This window comes from Schistocerca piceifrons, chromosome 8, assembly GCF_021461385.2.
Source record: "Schistocerca piceifrons isolate TAMUIC-IGC-003096 chromosome 8, iqSchPice1.1, whole genome shotgun sequence".
In the NCBI taxonomy this organism is placed as follows: Eukaryota; Metazoa; Arthropoda; class Insecta; order Orthoptera; family Acrididae; genus Schistocerca; species Schistocerca piceifrons.
Genome location: NC_060145.1, coordinates 17,702,207 through 17,718,163, shown reverse-complemented (window position 1 = coordinate 17,718,163; position 15,957 = coordinate 17,702,207). Strand labels below are relative to the sequence as shown.

Below are 15,957 nucleotides of genomic sequence, written 5' to 3'. Positions count from 1 at the left end.
CGGACGACGCGTTTAGAGAAAATAATTCCCAGTGTGGAGTTCGTTTTTTCGTGGGCTGTGGCATCTGAAGAGTGATGTTTGCGATGTGCGAGGTACTGCATTATCCCACTGAGTTAAATAGAATGTCATCACGCACACTTGTGACTAGCGATGTGTCTCACCCTGTACATACTGGCGAGTTTCTTTGCAACTTTTACTTACAGTTACTCCACCTTTTACTTGAATGACATTTAGCAAGTTGTCTTACGTATTTAGAAAGACATTTATTTGTACTATACACTGGTACTTATATAGTAGCTGTAAATAATATGTAATTCGGAGGCTCGCGTTATCGTTGCTTGTGAGGAGGATTGCAGATATGTGGGCTGGAGTTTTTTCTTCAAGAGTCATGTCTTTGCTTGTGCGGCATTCAGCAGTTCAAATCGAAGATAGAAGGGTCACGTTTATGCCATATTGCGTTAGTTTCAAATGGTTCAAATGGCCCTAAGCACTATGGGACTTAACATCTGAGGTCGACAGTCCCCTAGAACTTAGAACTACTTAAACCTAACTAACCTAAGGACATCACACACATCCATGCCCGAGGCAGGATTCGAACCTGCGACCGTAGCAGCAGCGCGGTTCCGGACTGAAGCGCCTACAACCGCTCGGCCACAGAGGCCGGCATTGCGTTAGAGCTTTTGTTTCTTAGAAAAGAGCACCTGCCAGAACCTCTAAGGTATGAAGGGCGCGCATAACTCTACAGCGTACGCCGCAGCTTGGTCAAGCCTTATGCTGCATTCCCATCGTTGTGTTAGGTCCACGTTTTTGAAAGGAATTCCGTACATAAAAAGGCTGTCTTAATTGTAGATTATGTACATACCTAGCCAGTATACTTATTCGAGTTTTGTTTAACACGTAATTTTACTCTGGAGAGCCGCGCGGGGTTAGCCGAACGGTCTAGGGCGCTGCGGTCATGGACTGTGCGGCTGATCTCGGCGGAGGTTCGAGTCCTCCCTCGGGCCTGTGTTTGTCCTTGGGATAATTTAGGTTAAGTAGTGTGTAAGCTTAGGGATTGATGACCTTAGCAGTTAAGTCCCATAAGATTTCACACACATTTGAACATTACTCTGGACAAACAGGCTAATCTCGATACATTGTGACAAACTCAATGCACCATATAGGTGTACTTTAAAAAAGTCGTCTGCGTTTCATTCCAGATGACCGTGAAGGTTCAGAAAAAAGCGATGTAGAAATGTGGCAAATAAGACAGTTGCGTAGAAGGAATGTTAGAAGTGTAAAGCATGCAGATACTCTGCTGAAGTACGACATTCTAACATCTCATTACTGTCATTAATGCAGCTGTACACTGAATAAGATTTATTATCAGCTAAAATTGTTTTTAATTATACACTCATCTTCAGAAAAAAAACCAGAACACTTTGAACGACTAGAGACAGGACGTTCATATTCACAGGACATGCACATTAGTATGTTCTGCAGAAATGATTAGCATTTGAGCTATGTCGACCCACGGGCTCAAGGTCACCATCCATCTTACGGCGCAGCGCGTACCGGTAAAATGTGCCTGCCGCCCTCGTTGTCGCTGTAAGCTGACGGTAATGGCTCTCTGTCACTTGAGCAGACGTGCTGGATGCCTCGCAGGTGTACCGCGTGATCAAAAAGTCAGTATAAATTTGAAAACTGAATAAATCACGGAATAATGTAGATAGAGGGGTACAAATTGACACACATGCTTGCAATGACATGGGGTTTTATTAGAACCAAAAAAATACAAAAGTTACAAAAATGTCCGACAGATGGCGCTTCATCTGATAAGAATAGCAATAATGAGCATAACAAAGTAAGACAAAGCAAAGATGATGTTCTTTACAGGAAATGCTCAGTATGTCCATCATCATTCCTCAACAACAGCTGTAGTCGAGGAATAATGTTGTGAACAGAACTGTAAAGCGTGTCCGGAGTTATGGTGACACATTGGCGTCGGATGTTGTCTTTCAGCATCCCTAGAGATGTCGGTCGATCACAATACACTTGCGACTCAAGGTAACCCCAAAGCCAATAATCGCACGGACTGAGGTCTGGGGACCTGGGAGGCCAAGCATGACGAAAGTGGCGGCTGAGCACACGATCACCACCAAACGACGCGCGCAAGAGATCTTTCACGCGCCTAGCAATATGGGGTGGTTCTAATTAAGCCCCATGTCATTCCAAGCATGTGTGTCAATTTTTACCTCTCTATCTACATTAGTCCGTGGTTTATTAAGTTTTCAAATTTATACTGACTTTTTGGTTCAAATGATTCAAATGGCTCTGAGCACTATGGGACTTAACTGCTGTGGTGATCAGTCCCCTACAACTTAGAACTACTTAAACCTCACTAACCCAAGGACATCACACACATCCATGCCCGAGGCAGGATTCGAACCTGCGACCGTAGCGGTCGCGCGGTTCCAGACTACGCGCCTAGAACCGCTCGGCCACCCCGGCCGGCTACTGACGTTTTGATCACCCGGTATATGCGAACCGTACCGTCAATTCAGTGACTCTGAAGGAGGGCGCATTATTGGCACGAGAGAATGTGATGTATCCGTCGGCGAAATTGCTGCTGGGAAGAAATGTTTCAGCAGTGCAACTGGTGTGGAATGTGGTTGACGGAAGGCTGTGGAACACGACGAGGTGGGTCAGCTGTCACCAGCCAGACCATCCTCCGAGAACATCGACACCGCATACGAATGGCATTGCAGGACAGATCTGCGTCCTCCTCGGCTCTGGCGCAGCAGTGGAACAGTGGAACACAACGCATACCATCAGGGGTGACGGTCCGTTGCCGCCACGCAGACGGGTTACGTGCGCGTCGTCCACTTCTCCGTCTACGTTTGACGCATGTGCAGAGACATGTTAGATGCCGATGGTGTACGGAACGACGTCACTGCGGACACGAGTGGCGTCAGATAGTGTTTATGGACGAATCTAGTTCTGTTTGTTTGAAACTGATGGCCGCGTTTTAGTTCTCCGCAGACAGGGGGAGCGGCATCACGGTAACCGCATTCGGACAAGACGTACAGCACCAACTCCAGGTCTTGCGGTCTGAGGTGCTATTGGGTGCAGTCACAAACCACAGTTGGTGCGTGTCCGGGGCACTGTGAACAGTATGACCTACGGGAATGACATCCAGCGACCCACAGCCATGCCCTTTCTGCATAACACTCCAGACGCCATTTTTCAGCAAGACAATGCACGACCACATGTTGCACCAACGCGCGCCTTCTCGGTGTCACAGGATGTCAGCCATTTGCGCAGTCCCGCCTGGACACTGGACTTGTCGCCAATGTGTGAGATGTGGTGAAGCCACCACAGATGGACTTTGCAACCAGGTGAATGCAGCATGAATGCCTAAACCACAGGAGGCCATACGAGCCTTATACACATCGATGCCATCACACATGGATCAAGTTACCAGGGCCACTGGCAGACCGTGTGCCTCCTAGGTAGCAGGGCACATGCTGTACCGAGGTGACTGAAATGCTAATGATATCTGCGCAACATACTAATGTACACGTCCTGTGGATATGAACGTCGTATCTCTAGTCGTTGAAGCTGTTTGTGCGCGCGTGTGTGTGTGAACGTTAGTGTCTTTCTATCTCGAAAACGGAATTTTCCAGCCATCTGCCCAACTTCAATGTTCGGTCTGTGTGACGTAACAAATTTGACAGTATTGTTTGTTTGCTGGCACCCAAGATGCTGTAACGCATAGACAGCATAACTGTGTCGATTATATACACTACTGGCCATTAAAATTGCTACACCATGAAGAAATGCAGATGATAAACGGGTATTCATTGGACAAATATATTATGCTAGAACTGACATTTTCACGCAATTTGGGTGCATAGATCCTGAGAAATCAGTACCCAAAACAACCTCCTCTGAACGTAATAACGGCCTTGATACGGCTGGGCATTGAGTCAAACAGAGCTCGGATGGCGTGTACAGGTACAGCTGCCCATGCAGCTTCAACACGATACCACAGTTCACCAAGAGTAGTGACTGGCGTATTGTGACGAGCCAGTTGCTCGGCCACCATTGACCAGACGTTTTCAGTTGGTGAGAGATCTGGAAAATGTATTGGCCAGGGCAGCAGTCGAACATTTTCCGTATCCATAAAGGCCCGTACAGGACTTGCAACATGCGGTCGTGCATTATCCTGCTCAAATGTAGGGTTTTCGTAGAGATCGAATGAAGGGTAGAGCCACGGGTCGTAACACACCTGAAAAGTAACGTCCACTGTTCAACGTGCCGTCAATGCGAACAAGAGGTGACCGAGACGTGTAACCAATGACACCCCATACCATCACGCCGGCTGATACGCCAGTATGGCGATGACGAATACACGCTTCCAATGTGCGTTCACCGCGATGTCGCCAAACACGGATGCGACCATCATGATGCTGTAAACAGAACCTGGATTCATCCGAAAAAATGACGTTTTGTCATTTGTGCACCCAGGTTCGTCGTTGAGTGTACACCATCACAGGCGCTCCTGTCTGTGATGCAGCGTCAAGGGTAACCGCAGCCATGGTCTCCGAGCTGATAGTCCATGCTGCTGCAAACGTCGTCGAACTGTTCGTGCAGATGGTTGTTGTCTTGCAAACGTCCCCATCTGTTGACTAAGGGATCGAGACGTGGCTGCACGATCCGTTACAGCCATGCGGATAAGATGCCTGTCATCTCGACTGCTAGTGATACGAGGCCGTTAGGGTCCAGCACGGCGTTCCGCATTACCCTCCTGAACCCACCGATTCCATATTGTGTTAACAGTTATTGGATCTCAACCAACGCGAACAGCAATGTCGCGATACGATAAACCGTAATAGCGGTAGGCTACAATCCGACCTTTATCAAAGTCGGAAACGTGGTGGTACGCATTTCTCCTCCTTACACGAGGCATCACAACAACGTTTCACCAGGCAACGCTGGTCAACTACTGTTTGTGTACGAGAAATCGGTTGGAATCTTTCCTCGTGTCAGCACGTCGTAGGTGTAGCCACCGGCGCCAACCTTGTGTGAATGCTCTGAAAAGCTAATCATTTGCATATCACAGCATCTTCCTGTCGGTTAAATTTCGCGTCTCTAGCACGTCATCTTCGTGGTGTAGCAATTTCAATGGCCAGTAGTGTACTTGTTTGCGTTTGCTCCTTACGTGGCTAAGAAAATATGGCGGTCAGCGACGTGACGACAACACGTTGGTGGGGTGTGTGGGGGGGGGGGGGGCGGGGGTGAGTGAGTGGAGCGGACTGCCGCCGCGGACTCTGCGACTGCGCAGACGCACGTGCGTGGCGGCACGGCCGGTCAAGACGCGCGTCGCACACACGGCGGTGTCGGCCACCTCCAGCGAATCCCTCCAGACGGTCCCTACTGCGACGGCACGCTGCAAGCGACTGAGGTAGTGCGGCGTTTGCGCGTGACTGGAACTGCTCGAGCTGTTTATGTCACAGCCTGAGAAATCTCGGGTTCTGTTCGACTGCCCCGCGGTCCAGCAACTTTTCTTAGTACTGCGTGGGTCGTCCGCGAAGTGAGTTCCGTTCCTATTTCTATCCGCGGCAGCGCTACGGTCGCAGTTCCCGAGCACGCGCGGCAGTTACTCTGACTCGAGGAGAAGACATGTACGCCATTGTTAGACCGCTGCTGGCGAAGTGTGCTTTGCAGTGCTTCTTTATAATGTCAGCCGTAATTGAAAATACCGCCGCGTGTGAAATCGGATCTGTGACTCGCTTTCTAAATGCAAAGAAAGTTAAACCAAAGGAAATTCATCGGCAAATCTGCGAGGTTTACGGACAAAATGCTACGAGTGATTCAATGGTTAGAAGATGGGTCACAATGTTCAATGAAGGACGTGGTCAAGTGCACAATGAAGAACGAAGTGGACGCCCGTCTGTGGTTACTGATGAACTGGTTCATACAATTGAACAGAAGATTAAGCACAATTGTAAATTTCGAAAACTTTGCTCACGTTGGGTACCCAAAATTCTTACTGAACAACACGAAAAACAACGAATGGGCAGAGCACTTCAGTTTCTGACACGCTACAATGAAGAAGGCGATGGTTTTCTTTCTCGGATAGTCGCGGGGGATGAAAAGTCGCGGGGGATGAAACTCGGGTATCGTACGACACCCCTGAAACATAACGACAATCAATGGAATGGAGGCACACTTCATCCCCAACGAACGTGAAGCCTAAGCAAATCTTGACACCTCGAAAAGTCACGTGAACCGTTTTTTGGGACAGAAAAGGCATTTTGCTCATTGATTTCTTACCACGAGGCCAAACAATCACTACACATGGTTACTGCGAGACAATTAAGAAATTGCGCTGCGCTGTACAGACCAAGCGCCGAGGGTTAGAGCCAAAAGGTGTTGTTTTTATTCCACGATAATGCCCGACCTCACACATCGAATGTGAGCAAACAACTCTTACGGGAATTTCACTGGGACGCGTTTGATCGTCCTCCGTACGGACCTCGCTCCTAGCGACTTTCATCTCTTCTTACACCTAAAATCTGTCCTTGGTGGTCAACACTTCAACAACGATGAAGACGAGCTGATAGAACATGTTACCAAATGGTTGCATCACAGGCGGCAACCTTCTATGAAGAAGGCATACAAAAACTTGTTCCACGCCATAACAAGTGCCTACAAAATTTCTGGAGCTATGTAGAAAAGTACACTTCTGGAAATTGAAATAAGAACACCGTGAATTCATTGTCCCAGGAAGGGGAAACTTTATTGACACATTCCTGGGGTCAGATACATCACATGATCACACTGACAGAACCACAGGCACATAGACACAGGCAACAGAGCATGCACAATGCCGGCACTAGTACAGTGTATATCCACCTTTCGCAGCAAGGCACGCTGCTATTCTCCCATGGAGACTATCGTAGAGATGCTGGATGTAGTCCTGTGGAACGGCTTGCCATGCCATTTCCACCTGGCGCCTCAGTTGGACCAGCGTTCGTGCTGGACGTGCAGACCGCGTGAGACGACGCTTCATCCAGTCCCAAACATGCTCAATGGGGGACAGATCCGGAGATCTTGCTGGCCAGGGTAGTTGACTTACACCTTCTAGAGCACGTTGGGTGGCACGGGATACATGCGGACGTGCATTGCCCTGTTGGAACAGCAAGTTCCCTTGCCGGTCTAGGAATGGTAGAACGATGGGTTCGATGACGGTTTGGATGTACCGTGCACTATTCAGTGTCCCCTCGACGATCACCAGTGGTGTACGGCCAGTGTAGGAGGTCGCTCCCCACACCATGATGCCGGGTGTTGGCCCTGTGTGCCTCGGTCGTATGCAGTCCTGATTGTGGCGCTCACCTGCACGGCGCCAAACACGCATACGACCATCATTGGCACCAAGGCAGAAGCGACTCTCATCGCTGAAGACGACACGTCTCCATTCGTCCCTCCATTCACGCCTGTCGCGGCACCACTGGAGGCGGGCTGCACGATGTTGGGGCGTGAGCGGAAGACGGCCTAACGGTGTGCGGGACCGTAGCCCAGCTTCATGGAGACGGTTGCGAATGGTCCTCGCCGATACCCCAGGAGCCACAGTGTCCCTAATTTGCTGGGAAGTGGCGGTGCGGTCCCCTACGGCACTGCGTAGGATCCTACGGTCTTGGCGTGCATCCGTGCGTCGCTGCGGTCCGGTCCCATGTCGACGGGCACGTGCACCTTCCGCCGACCACTGGCGACAACATCGATGTACTGTGGAGACCTCACGCGCCACGTGTTGAGCAATTCAGCGGTACGTCCACCCGGCCTCCCGCATGCCCACTATACGCCCTCGCTCAAAGTCCGTCAACTGCACATACGGTTCACGTCCACGCTGTCGCGGCATGCTACCAGTGTTAAAGACTGCGATGGAGCTCCGTATGCCACGGCAAACTGGCTGACACTGACGGCGGCGGTGCACAAATGCTGCGCAGCTAGCGCCATTCGACGGCCAACACCGCGGTTCCTGGTGTGTCCGCTGTGCCGTGCGTGTGATCATTGCTTGTACAGCCCTCTCGCAGTGTCCGGAGCAAGTATGGTGGGTCTGACACACCGGTGTCAATGTGTTCTTTTTTCCATTTCCAGGAGTGTAGTTTAACAGTTGTAGATTTTTGTACAATAAATGTTTTTTTCTGTATCGGTGCACGTTTGTTTTATATAACCAAACGGAACTTACTTTGTGGACATACCTCGTATTTCCACGACGCGTCATAGCTTTATTGTTGTACAATGGATTTTGAACAGTAATAATAATAATAACATCTTTGAAACGTGGATTGCAATATCTTCTAAGGTGCAAGTCCTATGTAAAACAGCAACTAACAAATTAATAAAAGATGGCAATTAGTCAGTATAACACGAATTATTCCACATCTAAATTTGAATTAATTTCCTTTCTTGTTTTATCTGAATATCATTACCTTTTTCTGCTTCACGGTGACTCAAACTGTAACTCGTTGTCTTATTATTCTAATGGGTGAACAGGGATCGAAATGGCCTTATGCAGCCCACTCGGTAAGTGATTACAGCTTCTAATAAGCGAATAAAATGTTGTACTGGGATCAGTGACAGGGAGTATTGTTGAAGAAGATGGTTTTCAGTTTTGTGTGCTACCTTTGCTAAGAAATTATCATGGCTGTTTGTACATTGTGTGTGATCAGAAGTACCCGGACACCCCTTCGTATTGCGGAACTGAGCACGAGAGGTCGCGAGATGCGTACCTGACATTATAAAAGGAGGCTGGATAGTGATGGACTGGAAAATGGTGATTTGATGTGATGAATCACGCTGTGCTTTGTGGCAGTCCACGGGAAGGGTTTGGGCTTAGCGAATGCTGGAGGACCTCTCCTGTCGTCATACGCAGTGCCAGCAGTCAAGTTGGGAGGAGCTGGTGTTACGATATGGGGAGTGCTGTTGTTGGTTAGGGTGTGGTCCCCTCATCGTACTTACGCAAACGTTACATCCAGAAAGATACGAACACACTTTACAGCACTGCGTAGCCCCTACACTAGAGGAACACCTCGGAGGCGATGGTTATTTGTATCAGCATTACAACGCACCCTGTGACGCACTCGCTTCTTAGCAATAACGTTCCTCAAATGGAATGGTCTGCCCAGAGTCCCAATTTGACACCTGTAGGATGAGTCAGAAAGTCGACTTCGCTCCAGAATGCAGCGTCCAGTACCGCTACCATCTCTGATTTCGACTCTTGGGGTGAACGGGCTGACGTTGCTGCACAGACATTCGGACATCTCACTGAAAGTTTCCCAAGCGTACTTCAAGCCGTCATAAAGGCGAGAGGTGGGTACACCTCCCGAGCGGTTCTAGGCGCTACAATCTGGAACCGCGCGACAGCTACCGTTCGAATCCTGCCTCGGGCATTGATGTGTGTGATGTCCTTAGCTTAGTTAGGTTCAAGTAGTTCTAAGTTCTAGGGGACTGATGGCCTCAGAAGTTAAGTCCCATAGTGCTCAGAGCCATTTGAACCATTTTTGGGTACACCTCATATTACTATCTACTAATAGGTGTCCGCATACTTTGGATCACATACTGCATGAGAATTCTTATTGCAGATTTTTTGAAATCAGAGTTTCTACGGTTGTGTGCTTTATTATATCTCCTTCTGCGTTTCGCGAAATGGCCAAATTTTTAGCAGAGATGTAGCCCGTCGTTGTACATAGTTCGTACTTTCTCGCGTGTGGTTCGCACTCAGGCCGCCCTAGTCAGGTGTCGAGTAGCGCTCGCTACCAGTTGGAGCTCCGTCACGTGTCGTCGGACCGCTGCTGAGTCGGCGCCTCCTCTCGTGTTGCAGGTTCGCCGCCCCTATGTGGCCACGTAGCCGCTGAGGCCGCCCCCGAGGACTCCGCCGCCGCCAGCGCCTCCGCCCCCAGCGCCGCCCCCGCCATGGGGCCCAGCAGCTGCAGCTCCGGCAGCGCCGGCGCCGGCGACGCCAGCCCGCTCGCCAGCAGCAGCAGCAGCAGCAACAACAACAACAACAACGACGGCGAGAGCAGCAACAAGAACCCGCTGGAGGCGGGCGGCCCCGTGCAGGGCTTCTACCGCGACGCGTGCGTGCTGGTGACGGGCGCCACCGGCTTCGTGGGCAAGGCGCTGGTCGAGAAGCTGCTGCGCTGCTGCCCCGACATCGCCACCGTCTTCCTGCTCATCCGGCCCAAGCGCGGCCTCGACGTCGACTCGCGCCACCACGAGCTGCTCAAGCACCCGGTACGTGCCCGCTGCCGGGACACTCGCATCTCCTCTCTAGCGATGTGCGAGCAGTTCTTCAGCTCGGCGTCGACCGATTGAGGATATCGTGCCAAAGTCTGTCCAATTGGCGCGTTTATTGTCGTTCTGGTCTTCAGTCCAGAGACTGGTCTGATGCAGCGCTACTTGCTACTCTATCCCGTCCAACCTTATTGATCTCCCAGTACCTACTGCAACCTACATCCTTCTGAATCTGCTTAGTGTATTCATCTCTCGGTCTCCCTCTACGATTTTTGCACTCCACACCGCTCTCTAATATTAAATTGGTGATCTCATTGCTCCAAACGTTCTAAATTGGGGGTAGATCCGGCGACCTTGCTGGGCACGGTAGTGTTTGGCAAACACGCGGAGAATCAGGAGAAAGTCTCGTGTGCGGGCAGCCGTTATCTCTCTGAAATGTCAACCCGAGATGGTTTGTCACGAAGGTAGCAGAGCGGGACATGTAATATCGTCGAGGTATTGCTGTGCTGTAAGGGTGCTGCGGGTGTGCACCAAAAAGGACCTGCTATGAAATGAAATGGCGTCCCAGACCACCACTCCCGGTTGCCGGACTGTATGGCAGGGGAAAGTGAGGTTGGCATCCCACCGCTGTATGGGGCGTCTCCAGACACGTCTTCACTGGTGATCAGGGCTCAGTCCAAAACGGGACTCATCTCTGAAGACAGTCCTACTCCAGTCAATGAGATTCCAGGTCAAGGACGTGTCTGAAGGCGTCCCAGACAGCGTTGAGATGCCGACGTGACTGTCGCCCGACAACCAGCAATGATGCCGAGCACCCTAACATTACAGCACAGCAGTACGTCGACAGTGTACTACGCGCCCCGTTTTGCTGCCTTTCGTGGCTAGCCATTTTGGAGCTACGTTTCAGCAGGGTATGCCTGCCCCCACACGGCCTGAGTTTTCTACTGCGTGTCTTCGCGCTTGCCAAACCTTGCCTTGGTCAGCAAGTTAACCGGATCTTTATCAAGTTGAGAAAGTTTGGAGCATTATGGGCAGGGCCCTCCAACCAGCTCGGAATTTGGACGATCTAACTCGCCAATTGGACAGAATTTGGGTCGATATGCAGGAGGAAATCCAACAATTCCATCAATCAGTGCCAAATCGTGTAGCTGTTTGCATAAGGGCCAGAGGTGGACCAACGTCTTGTTTATTTGCTCAACTTGTGAAGCTCATTCTCTTGAATAAATCACCCAATTTTTTCTGAAATTGTAATGATATTTTTTTCTGTATATGTACTGCACATCTACTGATTCCCGTCCCATTTGGATAATTCGTACGTGATACGTCGCATTCATATTTTCTTGTCATAGAGTGTGTGTACCATAACAAGAATTATACTTACTCTCATCACATTCCGTCCCATCTGTTGGCTTCAATAACGCACTGTCTACCTGTCATCTTGCAACCTAAACTAGATCTCAGACTATTGTGTACGTCAGTATGTCACGACAAATTACATTACAAACAGTAATACAGAGAGAAAATATTGTCATTGTTCTTTTCTGTCCCTGCTTGCACTTGTGTGATATTTAATCACGGGGCTAACCAGATGTCGAATATCAGTGTCTTCGACACATTCAGCGTACTGGATTTTACATCTACATCTACATCCATACTCCGCAAGCCACCTGACGGTGTGTGGCGGAGGGTACATTGAGTACCTCTATCGGTTCTCCCTTCTATTCCAGTCTCGTATTGTTCGTGGAAAGAAGGATTGTCGGTATGCCTCTGTGTGGGCTCCAATCTCTCTGATTTTATCCTCATGGTCTCTTCGCGAGATATACGTAGGAGGGAGCAATATACTGCTTGTCTCCTCGGTGAAGGTATGTTCTCGAAACTTCAACAAAAGCACGTACCGAGCTACTGAGCGTCTCTCCTGCAGAGTCTTCAACTGGAGTTTATCTATCATCTCCGTAACGCTTTCGCGATTACTAAATGATCCTGTAACGAAGCGCGCTGCTCTCCGTTGGATCTTCTCTATCTCTTCTATCAATCCTATCTAGTACGGATCCCACACTGCTGAGCAATATTCAAGCAGTGGGCGAACAAGCGTACTGTAACCTACTTCCTTTGTTTTCGGATTGCATTCCCTTAGGATTCTTCCAATGAATCTCAGTCTGGCATCTGCTTTACCGACGATCAACTTTATATGATCATTCCATTTTAAATCACTCCTAATGCCTACTCCCAGATAATTTACGGAATTAACTGCTTCCAGTTGCTGACCTGCTATATTGTAGCTAAATGAAAGAGGATCTTTCTTTCTATATATTAGCAGCACATTACACTTGTCTACATTGAGATTCAATTTCCATTCCCTGCACCATGCGTCAATTTGCTGCAGATCCTCCTGCATTTGAGTACAATTTTCCATTGTTACAACCTCCCGATATACCACAGCATCATCCGCAAAAAGCCTCAGTGAACTTCCGATGTCATCCACAAGGACATTTATGTATATCGTGAAAAGCAACGGTCCTACGACACTCCCCTGCGGCACACCTGAAATCACTCTTACTTCCGAAGACTTCTCTCCATTGAGAATGACATGCTGCGTTCTGTTATCTAGGAACTCTTCAATCCAATCACACAATTGGTCTGATAGTCCACATGCTCTTACTTTGTTCATTAAACGACTGTGGGGAACTGTATCGAACGCCTTGCGTAAGTCAAGAAACACGGCATCTACCTGGGAACCCGTGTCTATGGCCCTCTTGAGTCTCGTGGACGAATAGCGCGAGCTGGGTTTCACACGATCGTCTTTTTCGAAACCCATGCTGATTCCTACAGAGTAGATTTCTAGTCTCCAGAAAAGTCATTATACTCGAACATAATACGTGTTCCAAAATTCTACAACTGATCGACGTTAGAGATATAGGTTTATAGTTCTGCACATCTGTTCGACGTCCCTTCTTGAAAACGGGGATGACCTGTACCCTTTTCCAATCCTTTGGAACGCTACGCTCTTCTAGAGACCTACGGTACACCGCTGCAAGAAGGAGGGCAAGTTCCTTCGCGTACTGTGTGTAAAATCGAACTGGTATCCCATCAGGTCCAGCGGCCTTTCCTCTTTTGAGCGATTTTAATTGTTTCTCTATCTCTCTGTCGTCTGTTTCGATATCTACCATTTTGTCATCTGTGCGACAATGTAGAGAAGGAACTACGGTGCGGTCTTCCTCTGTGAAACAGCTTTGGAAAAAGCTATTTAGTATTTCGGCCTTTAGTCTGTCATCCTCTGTTTCAGTACCATTTTGGTCCCAGTGTGTCAGGACATTTTGTTTTGATCCACCTACCGCTTTGACGTAAGACCAAAATTTCTTAGGATTTTCTGCCTAGTCAGCACATAGAACTTTACTTTAGAATTCATTGAACGCCTCTCGCATAGCCCTTCTCACACTACATTTCGCTTCGCGTAATTTATATTTGTCTGCAAGGCTTTGGCTATGTTTATGTTTGCTTTGAAGTTCCCTTTGCTTCCGCAGCAGTTTTCTAACTCGGCTGTTGTACCACGGTGGCTCTTTTCCATCTCTTACGCTCTTTCTTGGCACATAGTCATCTAACACATATTGTACGATGGTTTTGAACTTTGTCCACTGATCGTCAACACTATCTGTACTTGAGACAAAACTTTTGTGTTGAGCCATCAGGTACTCTGAAATCTGCTTTTTGACGAGTAATTGTCCGCCATTTCGAATACGTCACGTCCGCAGCTCGTGGTCGCGTGGTAGCGTTCTCGCTTCACACGCCCGGGTTCCCGGGTTCGATTCCCGGCGGGGTCAGGGATTTTCTCTGCCTCGTGATGACTGGGTGTTGTGTGCTGTCCTTAGGTTAGTTAGGTTTAAGTAGTTCTAAGTTCTAGGGGGCTGATGACCATAGATGTTAAGTCCCATAGTGCTCAGAGCCATTTTTTTTTGAATACGTCACGGCTGGCACAGGCAGTGTGAGTATTTGCTGACGGCGTGCGGTTCCGGCAGGTGTTCGAGCGCGTGCGCCAGGAGTGCCCGTCGGCTTTCCAGAAGGTGGTGAGCGTGAGCGGCGACGTGACGGAGCCGCAGCTGGGGCTGAGCGCGGCAGACCGACAGCGCCTCGCCGCCTGCGTCAACGTCGTCTTCCACTCGGCCGCCACCGTCCGCTTCAACGAGAAGCTCAAGGCCGCCGTCACGCTCAACACGCTGGGCACGCAGCGCGTCATCGAGCTGTGCCGCGAGATGCGCCAGCTGCAGGTAGGCCCGGCACCGCACACCCGTCTGCAAGCGCTGCAGTCAGTGTCGCGTAAAAGCATGACGTACGCCAGCTGCAGGAGCGCAATTAGAAGTCTATACACAGGCTGTTTCAAAAATGACTTTTACAACTTTGAAAATTCGTATAAATTAATTCATTGTACCTACAGAGGTGATTCTAGTGTCAGTTTGTAGGGAAATACATCAAGTTTTGTTTCGCGTAGTTCGCTAGTGCCGAATCGCACCGCAAGGAGCGCTAGCGGCAGTTGGCGTTAAAGATGGCTGCCTTCACTGGACCCGAGCGTGCTAGCTGTTTGTTTTTGTTTGGAGAATCCAAGCCGGCGACAACAGTTCAGCCTAATTTCCGTACCAAGTACGCTAAAGACCCTCCTAGTAGGCGTACAGTTTATGTGTGGCATAAATGTTTTGTAGAAACGGGGTGCTCGGTAAGACGTGGGAAATCATCAGGTCGTCCAAGCACATCTGACGACGTCGTTGAGCGAGTGAGACAACATTTTGTCAACAGCCCCTACGAAACCGACCCGGCGTGCATCTCGTGAACTGCAAATTCCACACGTGACCGTTTGGCGTGTCTTGAGAAACGGTTTGCATCTGAAACCTTACAAATGACGATCGTACAATCAGTAAAAGACACTGATGAGATTGCTCGCAAGACCTTCTGTGCGGATATGTTAAATCGATTACATGAGGATGAACATTTCTTGGACAAAATCGTTAACACACATAACTGTAGGATTTGGGGGAGTGAAAACGCAGATCAGACATTGCAACATGCTCGCGATAGCCATAAACTGAACGTTTTTTGTGCACTGAGCAAGAACAAAGTGTACGGCCCCTTATTTTCCATGAGAGAACCATCAACGGGATAGTGTACGTGGATATGTTACAACAATTTTTGATACAACAGATCGATGAGGGTGACCAAGAACGGAATGTGTACGTCATGCAAGATGGTGCACTACCCCAGTAGCTGTCTGATGTCCGAGATTTTCTCAGTGACCGCTTTCCAGGTCAATGGATTGGCCGTGATGCGCCAATTGCATGGCCCCCACGTTTCCTAGACCTGACTCCACTCAATTTTTTTTATGTAGATTCATGAGGGATATCATGTTTGTACTTCCTACGCCGGTTTCTCTACCTGAACTAAGAGCAAGGATTTACGCAGCCACTGAGCAAGTTGCATCTGCAGTGCTATAGCGAGATTGGGAAGCAATTGACTTCCGATGATATGTGTGCAGGATAACCAACGGAAGCCACATACAACATCTTTGGTGTAAGGTAAAGAAGCTCTATTTGTTTCTCTACAGAATAACACTAAACCCAGGTCTATACCTTCCTTCAATGAATTTATTTGGATTTTTGAAATTGTAAAGTCCTTTTCGAAACACCCTGTACA

At 49.0% G+C, this 15,957-nt stretch overlaps 1 protein-coding gene across 1 annotated transcript in view; it reads left to right on the top strand.

The window, feature by feature from the left end:
- The window catches only part of LOC124711312 (putative fatty acyl-CoA reductase CG5065), a 402,306-nt gene that overhangs the window by 344,543 nt on the left and 41,806 nt on the right, over positions 1-15,957 (top strand). The window contains exons 3-4 of the mRNA XM_047241329.1: positions 9,869-10,281; positions 14,295-14,543. Of these exons, the coding sequence (XP_047097285.1) occupies positions 9,869-10,281; positions 14,295-14,543 (662 nt within the window). The remainder of the gene's footprint in view (positions 1-9,868; positions 10,282-14,294; positions 14,544-15,957) is intronic.